Genomic DNA, 25,952 nt, shown 5'->3' on the forward strand with positions numbered 1-25,952 from the left:
AAAATTGTTAGGGAATCACACAAGACAAGTGACGAATTGTTAGGGTATTTTTTCTGTGTGTTATTACTCCTGACAAACGAAGAATTGCAAAACACACTAGACAAGTCATCCACTATTTCTTAATTACCTAATAAAAATAGATTAGTGTTGTTCTGCACATAATATTTTCTACATTACTGTGTAATTAATTTGAAGCACTACATAAACAACATAACATAATATTCTGAAATTACTGTGTAATTACCCTCCCCACTTGAACATTTTCTTCCAAAGACTTCAATCAACATCATATGGGTCCACAGGAATGTGAGAAATTGAAACATTTTCTCGCAAAGACTTAAATAATATGAATGGAGAAAATAGAGTGGGGACAGGGGCAATCTTAATTATATGGTCATCCTTGGCAACTCAACTTGATAACTATTGATTTAACTAGTAGAACTGTTGAATGATGCCCCAGGAGCTGCTGAAGTTTGAGATGTAATAAAACAAATGTGGAATTGAAGTTGTCAAAGTCTGTTAGGCTTGACCTATTCTTCTGCTATTTTTCTGGAAGTTTCAATTACGTAACTGCAGCAGATTTATCTGCATTCTTTATGCTTTTTCTGTTTATATAAGTTGTATAAATAAGTGCTTTAATGATCAATAAAAATTAAGAAAAAGTAGTCTCAAAATTAAGTTTGTTTTTGCTAGCTTTTGCACTTTAATTCTGTCAAAAACCTACAAGAACCTATCATTTTTATGCTGATATTTTTAGAAATAACAAAACAAGCGTCACAACCCAAATATTGTGGAGCGCTGCTCTAAGACAACCAAATAAATACTCCCACCAATTCTAGACGTGTACCAGAAGTAAAGAATTTCGATTCGTTGATGTCAGGAAAATTACGAGACAGAGGATAGTAGTACTCAAGATCTGTTCACCAAAAAAACCAAACTATGTCCCTCCCAGATGAACCCAAATATTACAACTTTTGGAGCTCTGTCAAAACCTTAATACTATATCCTGGAATTAATTAGTAAGAAAGCTAATATATTCAAATTATTATCAAAACTCTATCTGTAGAAAACCCATTTTTAGTAGCACCAAAAACAAAGTTTCCAATTAACAAGAAGGCTCATTAATAGAAAATCTCTACAAAATGAATTCATTCCTTTCATTACTCATACAATATATCTAATACTAGCACATTCAAAACATATTAACATCTTACCCTCAGTATCAAACTACTGCAAGACTACTACATGCAAATGGCCCTCACTTAATAACCAATTTGAAGAATCTATTAACCAAAAAATATTCCGACCAAAAACAAAACAAATGTAATAACACAACTTCGTATAAACATCCCTTTGCCAACCCACTTTCACAAAATAAATCTTTTTTGGGGTTGGCATATGTAGAAATTCACCATTGAAGTTGGAACCAAAAAACATAAATATATCTTCCCTCCCTCCCTCCCTCCCTCCCTCCCTCCCTCTCTTGAAATTTCTTCATAAAGGTATCCTCAGAAAAAACAAGAGCATGGCCACCACTTCACTTCACTTCTCATTAGAATAATCTTGGGTCATCAATGTCTTCCCAGACCAGTAACCAGCCACCAACCCCCTCCCACCAATACTCCATGGAACTTGTAATGTATGTCGGTTAATCTGATTTTTCTTGATTTCAACTAGCTAGCTTCCAGATGTAAGTATAACTTTACCTTTTCTACAGCTTCTCAAAATTGAGAACGCGAGTTCCCATGTCTTCCAAGACTGCTTCCAATATTGCCTGTTTGCACTGCCATCAAATGGAGAGCTGTAATCATCAGAAGGTCCTCTAGAAGCTCTACTTCCATTGCTCTCCTTCTGGGCATTCCTCAATTCCTCATGAAGATCATACTGTGATCGCTGAAAATTGAAAATGATAATTAATATTCAGCAACTCATATAGAACAGAAACAAATCAAGAGATAGTATCATAACTACTTTTATTATACTCAGCACAATGATCATGACAATCTTTTGTTACAAGGTACAAATTGCAGATAAGCCTCAAACTCAAGAATGTAATTTGAACCAAGCTAAAGAAAACACAGCCTTTTAGTCCTAGCAGAAATAGTTTTTGTACTGCAGCTAGTAGTTTTTAGATAGTGCATTAGCTGGTCTTTTAACGGGGCAGTAATGCCCACTACAAGACAAGTATCAGAAAACAGATCAAAAGGCAAAAGTTATCCCTTATTTTTATCCTTCTGATTTGAAGAATTTCTTTGGTATTCCACAGAATCTGTCAAGAAATCAACATTAGGCTGTCCAATCTACAAAATCATTGAGTTATGACCATTCTTTCTACCATAAGAATGTTTACCAGGAAACATTTATCCCCAGATCCCATCTATTATTCATGAGTCAAGTATATAGCATGGACGTATTAAAGCTTTGAGTAGTCAGATTAGCGTTTATACCTCATGTATGTTATATCTGATGGTGTGTGAGATTCATGAGATTGAAAGGAAACAAATGGAGAGGACATTAATGATCCAGTTATTTCCGTTTGAAACTGTGTGAGATTCACAAGATTGAAAGGACACGAATGGAGAGGATAATAATCCAATTATTTCAGTTTGAATTGTAGTTTTTATAAATTTATGTATTTAAGACAATTCAATAGAATGAAAGACCAAAACATGTAGATCAAGATCACTACACATTATTATGAAAAAACGCAATAAGCTCATCAGTTTAAAAACACAATATGCTAAAACAACTAGAGGTTCCCGACCCACATCTCACAGAAAACCTCATCAATTTAAACATATCTTACTAATAGCGTACCTTGGTCGGATCTAGAAGTATAGCATATGCCTCTCCGATCACTTTAAAAAGTCTGTCAGCATCCTTGTGGACTTCATGAGCTATTTCCTTCCAGAGTTGTCCATCATCTCCATTCTCACTTCTTGCCAGGAACTGACCAGCCTATATTAAAATAAACTCATAAAAAAGAATGACAAGGATGACAGAGTGATAGTAAATAACTGCAGAAATCCAAAGACCTTGTCTGGATGATGTCTCAGTGCAGCTTTCCGGTATGCCTTTTTGATTTTGGATGCTGCATCAGACGGTTTAATTCCCCTGAAGTAAGGAATGGCTTTAGAAGCTTAAAATACAGGGTTATCAGGTCACAATCACAATAGTAGCCTCAACAACTTCAATCTCACAAAAGTAACATGACAACTCCACTTGGATACAACGGGAATCATCAGGTTAAGGGTTGAAAGAGACAGCAACATTTTAGACGAAATATACAGTAGAAGGTCAATTCCAGTTTTCTGTGTAAGTTCTAATTGTATGTGCTCATGTTTCCTAGAAGAAAAATGAACTACTTGTCAAATTTACATGCATAGTTTGCATATTTTAGCACTTTTTTTTTTTTTTTTGGGATAAGTTATATAAATAAAGTTTGCTAACTAATAGTGCCAAAAGGGGAGCAACCACAAATACGTAGTACATAATTTATATTATACAAAAAGAAACTGATATCATATGCAGATAACTGAATATAGAGATTAGAAAAAAATTAGATTTAGGACCATCCCACGCTGCTGGCCCGGCTAGAATTAAATTTGTACACCTGGCATTTTTTATTTTTTTTTTGTTCAATAAATTTTTTTTATAAATAACCAAACTTTATAGATAAAGCATCAAGAAGGGGCAAAGAATACAAAAACGGCCACAAGAGACCAACGAAACTAACAAATCAAATTCTCCACAAAATCTGTAAAATACATAAATTTTTACATGGTATCAGAGCAAGGTTAAGACCTTAGTATTTCTCGCTTCACCGGCGGGCGGCAACCTCGCCTTGGCCGCCCGCCGGACCTCAACCTATTCCGCTTATTTTCTACACATACCTTGACTTCTTCAACATTTTCTTACACCCCTCCTCCGCTATGTCGGCGGCGGCACCCGCATCATCGTCTAGCCTCTATCGCCGTTCACCTCGCCTCTCACATATCCGTGATTGTACTCTTACTCGTCGTCGTCGTTGGCGTTTCTGGCGCTGCTTTTCTGCTCGTCACTGCTGTTTTTTTTCCCGATTTGCTCTCTCTCTCTTAGCCATGGATTTGGGTGTGGGGTGTAGAGCTGTGGCTCTGTTGTTGGTAGCCATGTTTGCTGGCTTGAAGGTTTCAATGGCAGCAGTGTACAAGGTTGGGGACTCCGCTGGTTGAACCATCATTGGGAATATTGATTACAAGGCCTGGGCTGCTTCCAAGACGTTTCATGTTGGAGATGTCATCATTTTCGAATACAATTTTCAATGTCACGTGTTGCAAGTGCCCCACAAAGAATACCAAGCCTGCAGAAGTGTAAGACAGTAACATGCATCTTCACATACAGCTTGGGTAATGTGTAACTATCAAAAGCACAAGCTCCTTCATGGGTCCGACAAGACTCTGTAAACTGTCCCGACATTGATTCCGGTTAGCTCCTTCATGAGTCCGACAAGACTTTGTAAACTGTCCCTACATTGATTCCGGTTAGCTCCTTTATGGGTCCGACAAGACTCTGTAAACGGTCCCGACATTGATTCCGGTTAGTTTTTACAAGGGTCCAGCAAGACTCCGTAAACTGTCACAACATTGTCTGCTACAACGGTCCGACATGACCCCATAAACTGTTTTCTACAACGGTCCGACATGACCCCATAAACTGTCTTCTACATCGGTCTGACACCGTCATCCAGTGTCCTCTACACCGTTATGACATCACCATACAGTGTCCTCTACAACGTTATGACACCCCCATACAGTGTCCTCTACAACGTTATGACACCACCATACAGTGTCCTCTACAACGTTATGACACCCCCATACAGTGTCCTCTACAACGTTATGACACCACCATCCAGTGTCTTCACCAATGGTCTGACACGACCATACAGTGTCACCTATCCTTTTTTATTTTTATGTATTTTCTTGTTTTGTTCCTCTCTTCAAACTCAAGTTGGTTGGTTCCTATCCCCCTTGAGTTTGCGGGGGGCTGTTAAAACCTATCACCTACTTCATCCACTAAACCTAACCCACTACACCACTACCACCTCACCTACTTCACTAAACCCACTACACCACTACCACCTCCACTTCACCTACTCCACCTACCACCTACTACCACCTACTCTTCTATATATAGGAATCATTGTAGCATTCAATAATTCAACAATAATAAACATCAATCAATAATACATAAATTTTTACAAAAGCCAACACATCTGAATCTACTAATCCTGCCACCCAACTATACAAAACAGTAAGAAGCCGCCTCTCTAACCAAGAGATGGAATGAGCCACCTTGTGAAACACCCGCCTATTACGCTCCAGCCAAATCAACCACAGTAAACAGTGCAAGGCAAGAATCCAAGCCTTTCGACGCCTTTTCCCCACCCTCCCCCCTACCCAACTTTGCAAAACTGCGAACAAGGAATCCGGTTGAACCCAAACCATCCCAAAAATTGCCACCACAAGCATCCAAAGACGAGAAGAGACTGAACAATGAATAAGCAAATGATCAACCGATTTTGTTGCCCGACCGCACAAGCAGCACCAATTCACCAAAATATGCCCACGAAGAATCAAATTATCAATGGTCAAGATACGACTCAAACTCGCCGTCCACACAAAGAAGGCAACCTTGGATGGCGTGCCCAGCACCCAAACACTTTTCCACGGATAAACCAAGGTGCCATCAAAACATATTTATCCTGAACAAGCGCCCCATAGAACGAGGACACCGTGAAAATACCTTTGGCCGTAGGACAATCCCAAACCAAGGCATCGTTATCCGCCTGTCCAAGATGTAAACCATATAAAAAGCCAAGGAGGTCCACTAATTGATCTAGCTCCCAATCTTGGACATCACGACGCAACAGCACGTTCCACACCCTCAACTGCCTCTCCCCAACCCTCACAGCACCCACTAACACCTCAGAATTAGCAGCAATAGCAAAGATCAAAGGAAATCGAAACTCAAAAGACAAGTCTCCACACCACTTATCCCGCTAAAGCCGAACTCTATCCCCCACACCAATTTTAAACCTCACTCGCTGCCAGAACGCCTCCCGACCCAGCCAAATCCCTTTCCATAACCCATAGCCATGAGAATGACCCACCCGTCCCGAGCACCACTCCCCCGTACCCACACCAAACTTAGCAACCACCACCCGCCTCCAAAGATGCTCCCTCTCCTCGACAAAACGCCACAGCCACTTCCCTAATAAGGCCAAATTAAACAGGACCAACCTCCGAACCCCCAAGCCCCCTTGCTCCTTAGACATACAAATCCGATCCCAAGACACCAAGTGATAATGACCACCCTCACCCCCATCACCCCACAAAAAGTCCCTCTGCAGCTACTCAATCCGCCTCGCTACAGAGACCAGGATCACATGAACAGACATAAAATAAGTCAGAATACTCGACAAAAACACTTCTAATCAACATAAGTCGTCCTCCCTTAGACAAATACTGTTGTTGCCAACCTGCCAACCGTCTTCGCACCCGATCCACCACCCCTTCCCATATCGCTGTCGCTTTAAAGGACGCCCCCAAAGGCAACCCCAAATATGTCACAGGTAAGGAGACCACTTTGCACCCCAAAATGGCTGCCAGAACCGAAGACCTCGCCACCTTCCCTACTAGAATCAATTATGATTTTGCTAAATTCACCCGAAGCCCGGACATTGCCTCAAAACACAACAACACATATCTCAAATGCCCAATCTGGGCCTCCTCCGTATCACAGAAAATAAGCGCGTCATCTGCATAAAACAAATGAGACACCATCACATCCCTTGGAGCCACTCCTACCTCAAATCCATTCAACAAACCTGCTTGCACCGCCCTAGCCAACAAACGCCCCAAAGTCTCCATAACCAGAATAAACAACAAAGGAGATAGAGGATCACCATGCCGCAGCCCGCGATGAGTCGGGAAAAACCCTGCCGGGGAACCATTAACCAAGACCGACATTCGCACAGTAGAAATGTAAAACTGAATCCAATGCCACCATTTCTCCCCAAATCGCATCCTTTCCAACAAATACATCAAAAACTCCCAATTCACATTATCGTAGGCCTTCTCAATATCTGATTTACAAATAATCCCCTCATTCCCTTGACACAACCGCGAGTCCACACATTCATTCGCCACAAGCACCGTATCCAAGATTTGCTTACCCCCCACAAAAGCATTCTGGGATTCCGATACCACCCCTACCAACACTCCGCGCAAACGATTTGCCAAAACTTTAGCCAACACCTTATACACACTCCCCAGAAGACTAATAGGCCGAAAATCTCTAATATCCTGCCCCCCCCCATCGTTCTTCGGAATCAAGGCAATAAATGTAGCATTAAGGCTTTTCTCAAATTCGTCTGACTGATGGAACTACTCAAACATAGCTAGCACCTTCGACTTTACCACCCCCCAACACTGTTGAAAAAGGAAATAGTGAACCCATCGAGACCAGGCGCCTTATCCCCAAGCATACTTTGCAAAGCCTTAAACACCTCCTCTTCTGTAAATGGCCTTTTTAGTAAAGTACAATCTTCTTCAAAAATAACATAAAAACTTACCCCATCCAAACCCGATCGCCACCCCTACCCTACGAATCGAAACAAATGCTCATAGAAACCCACAATACTTGCCTTGACCTCCTCCGAGAACAAAAATTCACTTAGAAAATATGAAGAAGAAGAACTCCGAAAAATATGAGGAAGAAGGAATATATTTCAGTTATATTCAAAACTTCTTATCTTACAAGACCAAATGACACTCCTTATATAGGAGATATTACAAACATCATCATAACCCATTATATGCCACTTACATATTATATATTACCACTATCTACCACTATCATATTATATACATGCCACTATCTACCACCAACACCACTATCATATTCTATACATGCCACTATCTACAACCAACACAACTATCATATTCTATACATACCACTATCTACCACCAACACCACTATCATATTATATGCATGAACACAATTTCCAGCACTCCCCCTCAAGCTGGTTTGAAGATATCTTCCATAGCTAGCTTGCTAGTCAGCTTATCAAATTGCTTCTTGTGTAGTCCCTTCGTTAGCACATCAGCTAATTGTTCACCTGTTGGAAGGTAGGTCATACAGATTATGCCAGCATTGATTTTCTCCTTGATGAAATGTTTATCCACTTCTATATGTTTGGTGCGATCATGTAGAACTGGATTATGAGCTATAGATATAGCTGCTTTGTTGTCACAATAGACCTTCATAGGTGTCGGGTGAGAAAGCTTTAATTCTTCAAGAATTCTTTTAATCCACATTACTTCACAGATTCCATGGGCAACAGCTCTGAACTCTGCTTCTGCACTACTTCTAGCTACCACATTCTGTTTTTTACTCCGCCAAGTAACTAGGTTCCCACCTACAAAGGAGCAGTATCCGGATGTTGATCTCCTGTCTGTAACACTTCCTGCCCAGTCTGCATCTGTGTATACTTCAACTTGAAGATGTCCATGTTTCTTGAATAGTAAGCCTCTCCCTGGAGTTCCTTTCAAATATCTTAAGATCTTATAAACGGCCTCAAAGTGCTCTGCCCCTGGTGAGTGCATGAACTGACTTACCATGCTGACTGCAAAGGCAATATCAGGCCGCGTATGAGACAAGTAAATCAATTTCCCTACAAGTCGCTGATATTGTTCTCTCTCTTTGACTTCTTCAGCCTTAGCAGCTTGTAGCTTCAAGTTAGGCTCGATCGGAGTCTCCGCCATCTTACAACCAAGCATACCTGTTTCTCCAAGGAGATCAAGAACATATTTTCTCTGATTAACGAATATACCTTCCTTGGATCTTGCAAATTCCATTCCGAGGAAATACTTGAGGGCTCCCAGATCCTTAATGTGAAATTCTTTTGCGAGTTTCTCTTTGAGGGCTGCTAACTCTGCTTCATCATTACCAGTTAAAATGATGTCATCAACATAAACAATCAAAATTGCAATTTTACTGTTTTTTGAATGTTTATAAAATATTGTGTGATCTGCTTGACTCTGCGAGAAGCCACAACTGATAACTGCCTTCCCAAAGCGTTCAAACCACGCTCTTGGTGATTGTTTGAGTCCGTATAATGACTTGTTCAATCTGCATACTCTGTCACTTCCAAGTCTCTGCTCAAATCCCGGCGGTAGGCTCATGAACACCTCCTCTTCAAGATCACCATTGAGAAATGCATTTTTAATGTCAAGTTGATGTAGAGGCCAATCTGAATTTACTGCAAGAGATAACAGTACTCTGATGGAATTTATTTTAGCAACAGGAGCAAACGTCTCCTGATAGTCGATCCCATAAGTTTGAGTGAAGCCTTTAGTTACCAGTCTCGCCTTGTATCTCTCAACGCTTCCATCTGCGTTACATTTTATCGTAAACACCCATTTACACCCAACTGTTTTCTTGTCTTTGGGTAGATCAACTATCTCCCAAGTACCACTTCTCCTTAAAGCATTCATCTCCTCCATGACTGCTAATTTCCAATTCGGATCATCCAATGCTTCCTGTATATTCCTTGGAACAAACAAGTGTGAAATCCTAGATGTGAAAGCTCTATGGTTTTTAGACAGTCTTTGATAGGAGAGGTAATTTGCAATAGGATGTTTAATGCAATTTCGGACACCTTTCCTAATTGCTATAGGTACATCAAGGTCGGAAATAGAAGGAATAGGATTACCTAAAATTTCGATGCCAGAACTCGGGTGGACATTCGGGTCATTAGGATGGACATTCGGGTCATTATTCCTCAGATGAAATCGCTTCCTAGTATAAACCTGAAGCTCAGGATTTAGATCATTTTGTAGTACTTCTCCCCCTAAACAAGAATCTTCTTGACTAGGCACCATAGAACTTGGTTCTCCTAAGTGATCATTATCAGACAGATGTGATTTTTGTGTAGGATAAATGACATTGGGGAGCGGGATAGAAATATCCCAAAAACGGTCTTCTACTCCACTTGTCTCCCCCTGAAGAGAAGTGTTGGGGAAATAGGATTTTGTTTCCACAAATGACACATCCATACTCACATGAAATTTCTTGTTTTGAGGATCGAAGCACTTATACCCCTTTTTGTTTGAGGAATAACCCAAAAAAACACATTTTATAGCACGGGGGTCAAGTTTTGAACGAAATTGACTGGGAACATGAACATAGGCAGTACATCCAAAAACTTTGGCGGGTAAATCAGAAAACAATTTCGTGTCAGGAAAAAAAGTTTTGAGACAATCAAAAGGTGTTTTGTATGTTAACACCTTTGTAGGCATCCTGTTTATCAAATAAGAGGCTGTTAAAATTGCTTCACCCCATAAATATTTAGGAACATGCATGTAAAACATTATAGCACGTGCTACTTCAAGTAGATGTTTATTTTTTCGTTCTGCAATGCCATTTTGTTGAGGGGTATCCCGACATGTAGATTGATGAAAAATCCCATTTTTTTTTCAAAAACTCACCCAACTGCTCATTGAAATATTCTGTTCCATTATCAGAATGTAAAATACCAATTTTGGTGTGAAATTGGTTTTCAATCATATTGTAAAAATTTGTGAATAAATTTTTCACGTCAGATTTTTTATTCATCAAATAAATCCAACATAAGCGGGTATGGTCATCAATAAATGTAACAAACCATCTTTTACCAGAAAGAGTAGTGATTTTAGAAGGGCCCCAAACATCACTATGAATCAAATAAAAAGGTTTTGAAGCCTGGTAAGGTTTTGGCAAATAAGTAGAGCGATGAAATTTTGCAAAAATGCAACTTTCACAATGAAAAGAAGAACAATCAATCCCTTTAAATAATTCTGGAAATAAATGTTTCAGATAAAGAAAACTAGGATGTCCTAGCCTATAGTGCCATAGCATTATTTTTTCTCGAACAGAGATTGAACTGGTACTATTAAAGCTCTGAGCTTTTTTATTACTAACAGGTACTTCATCAAAGTAGTAAAGACCTTCAAGCATCCTAGCACGCCCAATCATCATCCCCGAGTTCTGGTCCTGAAATTCACAATGGGATTCAAAAAATGTAACACGACAATTAGAATCCTTAGATAGTTTACTGACAGACAAAAGGTTACAGGCTAAGTTGGGGACGTGAAGAACAGCATTGAGATTAATTTTCTCAGTTAGTTTAATAAATCCTTTTCCTGCAATAGGTGAAAAACTACCATCGGCTATTCTGATTTTGTCATGACCAGAACAAGGGAAATAGGTACTAAATAAATGGGAAAAACTAGTCATGTGATCGGAGGCACCGGAATCTATGATCCACGGAGAGAAGTTTAGGCAAGAGAAGGCTTTAGGATTTCTACCTGTTTGTGCCAACAAAACACTAGGAGTACCGGTTGAGGAGTTGGATTTTATCAGCTTTAAGAGTTGATCAATCTGCTCTTTGTTGAAGGGACCTGAATCGGCTTCATTAGCGGTAGGAAAGCCACGATTCTTCTCTCCTTGTTTGCTGCTTTTCCAGTTGACAGGTTTGCCATGAATCTTCCAACACGTTTCGCGTGTATGGCGAGGCTTGTTGCAAAAATCACACCAGACTCGTGGCTTATCATCAAACCTGCGCTGGTAATTTGCAGCCTTGTTGGCCGCAGCATCGCTAATTAAAGCAGAAATTTCAATTGATTCACCATTACCTTTTTTCTTAAGCATGACGCTCCTTCGGCTCTCTTCCCTTCTGACTTCAGCAAATACTTCGCCAATGGATGGGAGAGGAGGTCTGCCAATAATTCTTCCTCGCACTTCATCGAACTCAATGTTGAGGCCGGCAAGAAACTTGTAAATACGGCTGTCTTCCACAGTTTTCTTGTGGTGGTTGCAGTCGTCAACCGATTTTCATTCGTATGTGTTGAAGATGTCAAGATCCTGCCACAACCTTTTCAACGAATTGAAATATTTGGTGACGGAATCATCTCCTTGACGAATCTCTCCCAACTTCAAAGTTAATTCGAAAACTTGAGATTGATTTCCTAGGTCAGAATACATCTGACTAACATTATCCCACAATTCTTGTGCAGTAGTATAGCACATGTAATTAGAGCTTATATCCTCCTCCATGGAATTGACTAACCATGTCATAACCATGGAGTTTTCAGCGTCCCAATTGTCGAACAACGGATCATTAACAGCAGGAGCCTTCTTGTCACCAGTGATGTAACCGATCTTTCCTTGCCCACGGATATACATCCGGACAGATTGTGACCAGCGGAGAAAATTATCACCATTTAGGCGGATGGTGGTGATTTGGACAGAGTGAGAGTTGGACGTTTTCACCGGAATGGCAGCGGCAGGGGTTGAAGTGGTTCCGGACGTGACTTCCGACATGGCTATGACGGTTTTAGGGCTGCTGTGTTTTTTGTTGCTCTGATACCAACTTAGAAAATATGAAGAAGAAGAACTCCGAAAAATATGAGGAAGGAATATATTTCAGTTATATTCAAAACTTCTTATCTTACAAATTCCACCCCATTTACTTGAATACGTCCAATCTGATTAACCAGCCAGTGAGCATTCGCCATACGATGGAAAAACTCTGTGTTACGATCACCATCCTTCAACCATAGACATCTAGACTTCTAGCGGAAACTCATCTCCTCCATGTGAGCAATGTGACCAAATTCCTGCCGAAATTTCTCTCGGTGAGCCATATCAGCCTCAGACAACACCTCGCCACCTTATTTCTCCTCCAGCGCCTGCAAAGCTACTAAGACTTTTGCCTTCTGCCCCTCCAATTGCCCAAAAACCTCCCTATTCTATCTCTTCAAGTCTAACTTGAGGAGCTTCAATTTCTATGCTAATCGTGAACTAGGCAACCCTGCCACGTTGTAAGTCACCCACCAGCCTTTAACCATCTCCACAAAGCCCTCAGATTGTAACCACATGTTCTCAAACCGAAAAGGCGTTGGCCCACTCTTAATACCCCCGCTATCCAGCAAGATTGGCCAATGATCCGAAGTTAGACGTTGCAATCGCCATTGAATTGTCTGAAAGAAATGCCCCTCCCAATCCCCTGTGACCAGAAACCTATCAATTCGAGACACTGCTCCACCCCCAGACCAAGTGAAACCACCACCCTGAAGCGGAAAATCTACCAATTCTATCTCATCAATGAATGAAGAAAAATGCCGCATTGGACCCCTCCCTGAGGAAGCCCCCAACTTCTCCTCCAGACACCGAACCACATTGAAATCCCCACCCACACACCACAGAACCCCCCACCAATAAGCAATACTCTGTAGCTCCTCCCAAAAACTTGGCCTCTCTACTCCACGAACTGGGCTATATACCCCTGTGAAAGCCCATCTGAAATCATCCTCTACACACCGAAAGAGGCAAGACAACGAAAAATCCCCCAGTTCTACATCCTCCTTTACCACCACTCGTTGATCCCAACACAAAAGAACACCCCCAGCTGCCCCTAGTGCAGGAAGGAAGTCCCAGTCCACAAATTGGCCACCCCAAAGATCCCAAACTATTGCCCCCTCAATACAGTCCATCTTAGTTTCCTGAAGGCACACCACATTTGCCTTTGCACTTCTAAGGACGGATTTCACCAAAACCCTCTTCCCCTTGTCATTCAGTCCTTGCACATTCCAAGACAAAATTTTTAACCGCATGATAACAACAATGGCTAACCGCGCCTTTTTCTGGTACCCCGCACTCCACCTCCCTTAGTTCGATCATAATTAATAGTACATTCCAACCTACGTAATTCCCTGGCACTCTTGACATTATGGCTAGCAGACTCCATCCCTTGCTGAAGAGGAGCATCACCTCTCCATGATTCCTCTATTGCCAAAAATAGTCTCAATGCTACCTCTTTATGGCCCTCAAAGGAGGCTCCCAATAATTGGCTTACCTCATTAATTCCAGACAAAACCCAAGCAAAAACCTCCTTTGGCAACGGTATATCATCTTCTGACCCAACAATATCTCTCTCAAGATCAAGCTCATAGTTCGCACCATTCTCCACAGCCACCTCATCGGAACCTGCCTCAGGCCTGACCACCATGGCCAACCCATCTGTCATATTAGCCCATTGACTTGCTTCACCTTCATACTACTGCGGTCGCAATTCCGAAAGGCCAGCTATACTAGGCCACTGCTCCGTCGCCTCATCAATGTACTGCTCCACCCCCTCTAAATCTGAAGGAGCATCGTCAACGACACCAGACGACGGCTGTGGACCAGTTGGCAACCTCCCGGTATTGCCCATCGAGTCGCGCAACACCGGCAAAGACCCATCATCTGGTCTAGGGCCAAACCCACCCTTCAGCGTGGAGAAGACCCGACTGATAACTGGATTCGCTTGGGCTTCCACTAATTGAACCCCTCCATCCCTCCTTGGGCTCAAAATGACAGCTTGAGATGGCCCACTTCAATGAACCCCTTGTTGTTTGGCCCACTTCTATTTGGGCATTCCCACATTTCTCTTAGCTTGGGCCTTAGCAAAGCCCAAACGTCCCCCCTATTTTCCCCTATTAAAATCCTGACCCAGGCCCATATGGGTTGGACCAAACAAATTACCCCGTCCACCCATATCCCCATTCGCCGCCCCAAATCTTTGCAGATAATCGTTGACCCCCAATTTCCGCCATTTCCTTCGATCTGATTGCAGCACTTCTCGCCCATCCTTATTCGTTCCACCTCCTCCACCGCCTACCATCTCCGGCGCCGTTGGTTCCACCAATGGTCCCTTCTCCACCCATACAGGTAAAGAAAACTGCCACAAACCCCATCGGATGACCATGCGTGTCAGTGTGCCGTGAGAACTTATGATTCGTAGTCGAACATAGCCCAAATCCACTGATGACTCATCCGCTTCCACATAACCACCACACCAATCACCAATGACACGGTAAACATCTTCCCCGCGAAGGTGGATGGGCACCCCCATCACCCAAATCCAAACACTCTTCGCCGTCAAGGTTGTAGCTTTTGAGGTGCAGAGTGTTAGAGGTGACCACCATTCCAACACTAGATCCCTCCCATCAGTAATCCATAGCCGGCGCAGCAACACCTCTGCCTCACGTCGGTTTGGCAAAACAAATAGGAACACCTGGCCTCCTAACGGACGCACCTCCACCTTCCCCAATGTCTTCCACCATCGATTTACCTAATCGGACACAGCGGCAAAACTCATCCCCTTGCCACCCATCTCCCCCACTCCACCAACAAGCGACCTGTCCAACAGACGGAACCATTCCACCTCTGTTGCACCCCGTACTTCCTTAACCCCTTCAGTCACTCCCCACATAGCTGATTGCGATGGACCAAGTCTGGACCCTTTCTTACCCTGCATTGGACCACCATTATGCAGCCCAAAACCTTCAAGGACCAGGGCACTCCTTCCCACCCATCTCCAAAATCCGACATAGGAATGAAGATTTGCTCTCGCCTCTTCCCTGCCGTCACCACTATTTGAAAAGACGAACCACCACTTTCCTTGCCACGAACCCATACAGCCACAGTGTGACTACCCCTGGTGAGACGACCCAAAAACTGCAAGTTACCTGGGTCTTGCGAGGCCAACCGCATTCACGCCACCATCCAACGTACATCATGACCATACACCACCACAGCCCGACGAAGCCCAAGTCCCCTCTCCACAATCGACACACCAAAGCGTCTAGGCAACTCCACCAAAACCTTCTCAAACTCAAAAGATCAACCGCCAAGGAACAAAATCCGCCGTCGTGGGCCACGTTCGTTCAATGCCGGAAACATCAAGACTCATATTCCTCATAACTAAGTCAAATATGGATATTCACCCTGGTATCCACTTCTTTATCACAGAGAGAGGACTATAATTTTTGTTCAATAATAACTTAGAAATGGTTGATGAAACATCATTTGCAACTAACACACATTAAAATATGATCTGAAAATGAATGAAAAGATAACCTTAAATATTGGGGCAAAATGAGGAACTTTTCAAGCCTAATTCCAAAATGCTAAAATTCATCAAAATGTGTGAAAATCAAATATGAAAAATGTAGATACATCAGGCACAACTTATTAGAAACTACAGAAAACAGTACAAAATTATAAAATATATCACTATGCAATCAAAATTTAGGTAATAAATTAAGTTTCATAACAGAAATCCAAGTCCATGGAAATAAAATATGTCATAGGAAACACAAATGCAGAGGACTTACAAAATGAGGTAATGATCCAAGGAGTTTCCTTTTTTACCCTTTTCTTCCTCTGAGGATAGGCGGTGACAAACTTGTCTTAATTCTTTAACATTGCCACCACTTGGTTTGTCTGGTGAGTCATACTGTTGACCCTTATCGTGTGATTGCTTTCAAGAAGAGAGATTAGTCTATGAAGGTCACTGGCTGCTTGTTCCTACAAAATGGAGTCTTGAGGGTCATGGAGGAGATGGAGTTTTGAGGAGAGCTACTCCCGGATTGGACACATAGCATTCATTCATCACATTTGAAATCTCACTACCTTTTGATCAAACAACTGAGGGTTAATGTAGAATAACCACTTCCATTTCTTGGGGGATACACTATAGATGCTTGGGCCAGGTGGCTATCATAGGACACTTGCACTTTTAAGAGCTAACCTAACATTCCACTAACCAATTGTGGAGAATCAGCCGGCTGCTCCTAACAATCAGGAGGTTCCCGTAGCTATATATATATATATATAAAAAAAAATACAACGCTTAATTAGTACACATTAATGTGTGTTTGGGAGGGATCATATTGAGTACACACCTAACCTTTGGCATAGTGCACAAAGTGGTGGTCGCAAGAATTGAACCCATAACCTCGAGGTTATTAGGCCAAGTCTTAACCACTGAACCAATGGTCATCTGTAGCTATATAAAGCCATTAAAAAATGAAAAAAAGGATACCTAACTCAAATAAAATATTTAGCAAGCCACCCATGTCAAAATTTAGCGTAGTTTAGTTCAAGGCATCCATGACAAACAATAGCCGTGTCGAATTTAGTTGTAGTTTTGGCTAAAGTAAGATTTGGTGTAAAGTACAGAGGTGCAAAGTGAAATTTTCCCTGACCCAATATTTTGTTTTTCCCTCAGAATCTCTTAAACTAATGAATTTCATATATCCAAAATTATATCAATTAAAAAATAAATTTTCTGAGAGTTGTGTTTAGAAGCTTTTTACCTTGTCAAAGGTTTTATCTCAAATAGTGTTTGCGAGGTATGTAATAATGAAATGGAGCTCCTGAATATACATTGCTTGCTGGATTGTTATTTTGCCTCTTTAGTTTTGGAAATTTTCTAAAGAATAGAGGAGCGGTGTGTGACTTTGACCCATTAAATGTTTGAATCTCACTCCATATGAGAGAGTTATATCTGATTATGTGATTAGATTCTGTGCATATAGAAGACCTGTTTGTTGTGGTTTGGGCTATTTGGAAACACAGAAATGCAGTAAAATTTGGTGGGCGTGATGTGGCAGAATTTGCTGTTAACTACATTTCAAAGCCGGGTCTAATATTAGTTACAACAGGCTAATATGTAAAACATTAGTTAAACTAAGGAGGCAGAGATGGGACAATTCAAAGCCATTAGGACCATTTACTAAAAAACAGTAGATATATAACAACAATAATGAGAAACACAATGTTTAGAACAGTAGTCCACAACAACATTACATAGATAACATACCCAACAAAACAACATTAATAGCAGAATCCTAACTGCAGCTAAGTTCAAGAGCTTCTGATGGAGATAACAACTCCTTCCTCCTCCCCTTTAGATACAAGCCATTCATCGGTTGGTTTTCCATCGAACGCCCGTCACTTCACACTTCACGGTTCTCTTACTGATATGAAATTTCCATTGCATGCACTAAGACAATGTCAAGAAGCCCATCAGGAGAAGCAGTTAATGCTAGACACAAAAAAATATATATAAGCAATACTTTTGAGTACAAAGAAATTGATTCACCTGGGAGAGCCACAAACTCATAAAATCTTGTACCCTTCAATTTATTGAAGGCTCCTAAGGCATGTAAAGTCCTCCCACCCTGCCAAGTCAAGATTCGGACAATTGCTAATCTCAAGATTCGTCAACTTGGCCAGGTTCTTCATGGTACTTGGCAGAGAGGTCAAATTGGGACAAGCTGCAATAGTCACTGTTTTGAGTTTGACGAGGAGTTGCATTCCTTCAGGCAAAGATTTAAGGTTTCCACATCCTGTAATCTGAAAGGATCGGAGAGAGGTCAAGCGTTGGATTTGTCTCTCTGGCAAGCAACTTTGTTGTGTGGTCAAGTACAAATGCCTAAGACTGATTAAGTTCCCTATGTTTTTGGGTAACTTTCGAATTTTCACACAACACCTGAATCTCAAAGTTTGCAAATTGTACAGTTTGCAAACGGCGTTAGGGAGTGTCTCGATATTTGCATTCCCACTGATGTCAAAATATCTCAAATGCTTCAAATTACCAATGGAATGTGGCAACACCTGAAAACATGAGTTACTCAAATCAAGCACATACAGATACTTGAACTTTGAGATGCATCTGTTAACAAAGCCTTTGTCACCAGCTCCCAGTCCTTGAAATGGAAAGAAAACAGTCCTCAGATTCTCTAGTTCGAACAATGACTTTGTGACTTCTTCTGCTGAACAATCAAAATCATGAAATGATACATGCTTAACCTTATCAGAAATCGGCCCAAAACGATAATTTGTTGTAATTAAGCATTCTTCATTTGCCATATATACTGCAAGATCATGGATGATCTCAGGCATTCTACACGTGTTTGATAGATTGCCATGTTGTTTTTCAGTCTTTTCTAAGAAAAATATGGAACATAACTGATTCAAATAATCAGTGCCAGTATCTTCCAACTCACCAGTTAGGCCAGATGATTGAATGAGCCCCTGTGCCATCCACAACTGGATCAATTTATCAATTTCAATTTCATAGTTCTTTGGAAAAATTGAACAATATATGAAGCAGCGTTTCAACTCAGTTGGTTGTGTGTCGTAGCTCGATCTTAACACGACCAAAATGTCATGTTTCTTTTGTGCCAATTCCCATAGTTGTTTCTCTTTTAATTCTAACCATTTACTTTCATTAGTCTCCATAAACAAATTGCTGCCTAAAGTCTTTGCTGCACGAGGATATCCGTGGCACTTTTTCACAATTTCCTTTGCAATTTCTGCGAGCTTCGCATTCGCATGTTCTTCCCCCAATTTTTGACGACAACCTGCCCACTTCCAAAGCAATTCAAGGCAATCCTTATCTGAAAGACTCTCTAAATTGTATGTGGGAACCGTGCCCACAACTAAAGCGACCCACATGTTACGTGTAGTCACTATGATCTTACTTCCCACGGTACCACCACATCTCAATAAGTCATACAACTTACACCAATCTTGATGATCACAATCACATAAATTGTCCAAGACAAGTAAAAATTTCGTATTATGCAATTTTTCTTGAAGGAGATTCTTTAACTGATTTGAATTGAGGTCAGCACAAGGGGGGGAATCAGTTATGCGCTGAACAATTTTTTGCATCACATCTTTAACATCAAAACTTTGTGCTACCTTCACCCAAATCCTCAACTGAAAATGCTTGGCGACAATTTCATGATTGTACAGCAATTTGACGAGAGCTGTCTTACCAATACCCGCAATGCCAACAATGGGGAGGACAAACATGTTCTCACCATTGTCAACACTTGGGGCCATTATAAGTTGTAACAATTTTACTCTGTCATTGACCCTTCCAACAAATTCCGACTCATTTACATTGGAGGAGAGTGACGTGCTGGCGTCGTTATGCTGTGATGTTGTTGTTGTTGTGACAATGGGATGAAACTTAGTCCTATCATCCGCGATCTTGTCTAATCTCTTTCTGATATTTTCGATTCTACTACCCATTTTAAATTTAAATGGGAAATCGAATGAAAAGAATTTGCTTACCACTTGACGTCGTAAATCTTCGTAGTGCAATTCATCGAGCAGGTTATCTGCATCATAAAAAGCAGCTTGGAGTCTGTCAAACCATACCCCCATCGCAATTGAGTAATTGTTATGCGCCTGATTCTGAGGAAAACCGCCATGGCCGTACAATCTCTCCGCATCTAAGAGCACAGCCTTGATGGTGGACAAGGTGCCTTCGAGTGTGTTCAGCTCCTGCTCAACACCCCATGCCTTGCCAACTTCCCTGATTGCACCGGGCCCTATCTTGCCCAGAATTTTACTTGCTAAGTTGAAAAGAATTGTTTCTACCATGTTCTTATCTCTTGATGACCAACAAGAAGTTGAAGAACAAAGAAAATTAAGCAATAGTTTTAGCTGAGAAATAACTCGAGTCAACCTAGGAACAATCTGTCAGATAATATTTATTTTATTTTCCCAACATACGAATAAGATAAATAAAAAATCACAAAGTTAAGTCATAAACTAACATTTCAATGTTTGTATCGGAGCCAACCATCTCAATATCATCCATGGTATGCAAATCTTTAAAACTAATTTATTTCAATATTCTTAAACCCTAAATCTTCAAAGGCAATACCGTTTTGAGTTAAAAAAATAAGTATAATAGATAAAAGAATGAAGTGAGCTAATTGATAATGAATTATATCATAAATGTATGCTAATGGTAAAGATGATGAAGAAATACAATATTTATATGTTAAAACCCTAAATCCAATAAGGATGATAGTGTGTAAAGAGTATTTTGTGTTTTTAAATATGAAATTTTTGAATAGATAGAATACACTCCATGATGTCCTTAATGGTCATTTCATTGAAGGATATTATTGGAATATAAATTTAATCTATTAACGGTGTGTACTGAGAGTATTAGTGGTGTGTAAATAGAATCACCATTTTATTTAATAAGGGTAAATTATACTAATACCTTTCAAGTTTATGTTTAATATAGATTTCCACTCACATTAAAAAAATTACATTGACCCCCTGTCAGTATTTGTTCATGTCATTTCAAGGGAAATAACAATCATCTTATTTGGTTTAACTCACTGCTTAGAAAATTGAGTTTTTTTTTATTTTCTGTATTTTTTTTAATTTTTATTGTATTTTTTTAATATTTTACGCAAATTTTTTATTTTTTAAATACACCTAATCTAAATATATTTAAAAAAGTATAATATTTTGTGATTTTTTTTAAAATTCACCAGTACAAATAAATATAAAATATATAAAAATTCAATAAATTATCATATTGTGTTATATTCAATGAATTTTTTAAAAAAATTTTGTACAAATTATATATTTTTTAAGTATATTTGGATTAAATGGATCTAAAAAGTAAAAAAAAATAATAATTAAAATATTTTTAAAAATTATTAAAAAATATAAACATACAAATTAAAAACTCAAAATTTTATTTTTGAAAATTCCATGAGGGTGTGGAGTACATTTTTGTTGATGTTATTTTTGTATAAATGTATCTATATGTATTGTATTTTTATACTTTCAAGTTTGATTGGGTGGTTGGTTAGATTTTACGTGAATGGTGTTGTTTGATAATACTGTAATAAATGCAAGTGAATGGATAAGAAAGAAAAATGATGGTTGAAATAAAAATGAAAATTCTATTCATGTATAAAAAAATTATACAAAAAATATCATAAAAATGATCTGGTAGTGATATTGTTGTAAATAAAATTATTTTTATGGGTGTTTTGTTTTAAAGTGAAAGCTCACCATTAAACTATATCATTATGTTTGAAAATTCTGTATAAAATTTATATTTGTATATTATCACTCAATAATAATATGTTAAGGTAGAATTTAATGATGTAAGATTGTAGAGTATAGTAATTATGATAAAAATAAGAAATGGTAAGAAAAGTGGCAAAATGGTCATTTAGAAAATTTTAGGGTAGAACATCAGTAATTTTGTTTTGTTCTTAACGTACACTTAACAGAAAGAGGTAATTTGTAATGAGATTATAAATCTCAGGGAAGTGAATGTAATTTTCAGAATGTGAGGGGAGAAACTCCATTAAACATAAACCTCAAGAGGTGTAAGTATAATTTACCTTATTAATAAATTATCAAATCAATTAACCGTTCATGTTAAATATATATTTACATTAATAATTCAGATAATTTTATTGTTAAATACAAGAGTAGTTAGAAATTTTATTTTTTTTATTAAATAATAAATTATGACTTTTAATTTTCAGAATCACAGAAAATAATTCATATTTTAGGAGCTTTTCCCAAATTAAGGCAAAATAGCAAGCTATTTCCCAAACTAGGCCTAGTTTGGACGGAATTCCCAAACTAAGCTAAAACGTGGTTGTGAACCACGCTTTCACCGTTTTTGTGGCCCTCCCGCGAAAAATTTGTAAAATCGTAAAAGCGTGATTACAAACCACACTTTTAATTAAGAAAGCGTGATTACAAACCACGCATTTAAGGAAATTTGATTTAACCACGCTTTTAAGTAAATTTTTTTTTTTCCAGAAAATGTGTTTGTGAACCACGCTTTTACTGTGCTTTTAAATAATATTTTTTCGTCTTCAGAAAACGTGATTCACAATCACGCTTTCACTCACCAAGGAAAGCGTGGATGACAACCACGCTTTTAACCAAATACAATTTTTAAGGAAAGCATGACCACTCACTATTGATTATTATTATTATTATTATTATTATTATTATTATTATTATTATTCAATCCACATTCTATAATTCGCTCAATCATCTTGTAGATCTCTCTATATAAATTATTCATATAAAATATCGTATTGATAAACAATCTTAGCTACCAAATTTTATTATTTTAATATTTAAAAATAAATTATATAATTTGGAAATTATGTTTCGTATCCATTATTTTTTAAAAAAAATGATAAAATTATATGTACGATTATCAAATCAATTTGATATTTACATAAATAATTTATACATTACATTTTTAAAAAATAAACAGCATGCATTGACTAAAGAGTAGTGAATTGTGTAAAAAATGTAAATTAAATATTTGCTTAATTTACCTGATATTTTTTAAATTGTTATTTAAATATAAAATTTTAAATAAATTTTTATTTTGTTATATAATTCCAATATGATTTGAAAAAGATCAATGATGGACAAAAATAAAAACAACAAATAAAAAATTTAAAAATAAAAATTAAAAAAGAAGAAGAAAATAATGACCTTGAGATACGCACCCTCCCAGAGAACATTTTGCGCAGTTTCGAAAAGATTTTGTCAGGGCTTTTCCCAAACTAAGCCCCTATACGAATTTATTTCCCAAACTAAGCCTACTTTTGCAGAATTTTCGAAACTAAATATTTGTTGCCACAAAATATTTAAATAAAACTTCACATAGCATATATAAAGTATCTAATTTGCTAATTACTACTAAGAACAGGAAAACAAAATAAAAGTATGACTATAACACTTATAACAATTTAGAACGCCGTAGCTAGTTCAAACATAAGTATTCCAGAAAAATAATTTGTGGAAACATTCAACATAACACAGAGCATAAAATAAAGCGACGAGTACAATACTTAACAGTTACATAGACAAATATTAGACAAACATTTCACAAACTCATTGTCGAAAGAGTTATTTTAACACACACAACATATAATTATGGATAACCTAATATAATTCAGTAGACAGATAAACGCCTAATCCTCAAGTTACAATTTGGCCTTGGGTGGGCCTAGGCAACTCTCAACACAACTCAGGCTGAGCTTAGATAACCTCTTAACCTGCCTGGACCCACTTGTAAGGACCAATCCAATTTTAATATTACATTTGAGACCCTTTTCTAGATTTTGGAACTTAAAGTGGTGTTAAGGTAAGATTGAACCAAAAGCTCCAAATTCGATTTTATATTATTATTATTTTTTAGTAGTATTCACTCTTTTGCTCTTTTCTCTCTGTCTACACTTTAAATTTTTCTCTTTCTACACTTTGAATCTTGATATGAGGCCAGAACTTGTTTGAAAGCTTACTTTCGGAGATTTAATTTAGATATAAATTAACCAATAATTACCACTATTTAATTACCATTTACTTTTGGGGATTTCATTTCCACAATTTAATTACCAATAATTACCTATAATTCAAACCGTAATTGTCTCTACTATTTAAGGATGAAATTAGACATTTGGTAATGAATTACTATCCTGTCAAGACCAAAATTTTATTTTAAAAAAGGTATACCATTTGGCATGAAATTATTTGGTTCTTAAAAATACATTTATTACTGGCATGAAATTTTTACATTACAGTGCATACTAAATATATTTTTATTTTCATTTTTTCCAACAAATAAACATAAACATGTTTAAAATATTGGACAAATTACAAAAAAAAAAAAAACTCCAAAGTTTTACATATTTTTTAATTTAAACTCGAAAATTTTAATTTCATCAATTTAAATTTTGAACTTCATTCTGTGTCACAACCTACACTCATGTCCATCTCAGTTACTTTGTTTAACAAGTTTTTTTTTGTTTTTTTTAAATACATGTGGCAATATATTATTTATGCTTTTTAACTTCTTGTAAAACCACTTTTAAACTTGACCATACTAGATCACAAATTATCCTAACCATCCATTTAAATATGACCATGCACCTCACATAGTGGATCAAATCTCTTTCCTTCCCCATCTCTTTCGCCATTGAAACCCACCTGTTTCTCGCTACAGCCTAACGCCGTCAAAACCCACGCTGCCTCTACAATCATCCACCCCTCCCCCTTGCTCCACAACCCATCGCCACCCTCTAAATGCACTGTTACAGTTTGAAAAACATGGTTCCATTTCTTTTGGTAAAAATACTTCAGGGAGTTGTTGATTGGCCGAGGATTTGTATAGCGATCCCGGTTTTCCCTTTCGTGCTTAACTGTAATCCGGATTCGGTTTCGTAAGGGTGCTGTTGTCTTATCCTCTTTCTATCCCTTTCTCTTTGTGTTCGAGCTTTGGGTTGTGTTGGGCAAGTTGGGAATAAGTTGGTTGTGTTTTAAAACGTTAAATCTTTGCCCAGTTTTTGGTCTCTCCGCTCGAGCGGCGCTTTTGACGCTCGAGCAGGACTCTATTGTTGCTTGTCCGCTCGAGCGGGGGTGTTGGCGCTCGAGCGGGGAAATCACCTATCCAGTATTTCGTCTGCAGTGGTAGACGCTCGAGCGGGGGATTGGCCGCTCGAGCGGGAGTTTGTGTCAGACGCTCGAGCGGGCACCATGTTTGTAAAGGTTCTGGGAGCGTGCATCCGCCGCTCGAGCGGGGGATTGGACGCTCGAGCGGGGATCTGTGAGTGACGCTCGAGCGGGGAGACTTTTATATAAAGCCGAGATCCGACCTTTTTGTTCACTTTTCAACATCCTTTCTCTCTCTTACTTTTCCAAAAAGCTATTTTGAGAGTTCCTCTCACTAAAACCCTAACTTCTCTCTTAGGATTGATCTAGTAGGAGTTGTTTTCTCACCTTGGGCCTTTACAAAAGTTGTGTTGATCGTCGAGGGCTATCTTTTAATCTGAAAATTTCGGGATTTGGAGCATTTTTGTTTCTTCATCTCCTTCGTTGAGCCCCATCATTCGAGGTAGGGATAACCTACTCCATCTTATGAGCTTTGTCTTTGAATTTTAGCATTTTGATATGTCGGGGGTTGTTGGGTAATTTTGAGAAAGTTTGGGCCTTTGTGTAATTTTACAAAAGTTGGGGTTTTAAATATATAAACCTATATGCATGTTAGGCATAGAGAAATGAGATTAATGTTGGGACATTGATGGAAATGAAACCTTAGGGTTGTTTTGTGAATTATGGTAATTTGCCCTAATTGGTTTAATTAATTAATGCATATAATTAATTGAAGAAAACGAGGAATTGAATTGAGAATGTTGAAATTGGGAATGTATGGGACTAAAGAGTGTAGTCGA

At 38.8% G+C, this 25,952-nt stretch overlaps 1 protein-coding gene across 5 annotated transcripts; it reads right to left on the reverse strand.

Moving 5' to 3' along the window:
- Positions 1–1,483: 1,483 nt before the first annotated feature.
- Positions 1,484–20,411, reverse strand: LOC114285292 (disease resistance protein RGA2). 5 transcript variants are annotated; one of them, XR_014343080.1, is made up of 5 exons: positions 18,044–20,411; positions 17,729–17,911; positions 3,036–3,114; positions 2,818–2,958; positions 1,484–1,893 (listed from the first exon to the last, which is right to left on the reverse strand). XR_014343080.1 is itself a non-coding variant. In XM_082893199.1 (2 exons), the coding sequence occupies exon 1, from the start codon at positions 20,305–20,307 to the stop codon at positions 18,052–18,054; it is 2,256 nt and encodes a 751-aa protein (XP_082749325.1). In that variant the 5' UTR covers positions 20,308–20,411; the 3' UTR covers positions 17,638–17,911; positions 18,044–18,051. The 5 variants fall into 5 exon arrangements, 2 of the variants coding, with proteins under 2 accessions (XP_082749325.1, XP_082749324.1); XR_014343078.1 differs by having other exon boundaries at positions 18,011–20,411; XR_014343079.1 differs by lacking the exons at positions 2,818–2,958; positions 3,036–3,114 and having other exon boundaries at positions 18,011–20,411.
- Positions 20,412–25,952: the final 5,541 nt, after the last annotated feature.

This window comes from Camellia sinensis, chromosome 10, assembly GCF_055761805.1.
Source record: "Camellia sinensis isolate YWXY chromosome 10, ASM5576180v1, whole genome shotgun sequence".
Taxonomy (NCBI): Eukaryota; Viridiplantae; Streptophyta; class Magnoliopsida; order Ericales; family Theaceae; genus Camellia; species Camellia sinensis.

What these genes read in the sequence shown, in the direction of transcription:
- LOC114285292 (XM_082893199.1), bottom strand. Translation starts at nt 20,307, where the DNA reads ATGGTAGAAACAATTCTTTTCAACTTAGCAAGTAAAATTCTGGGCAAG.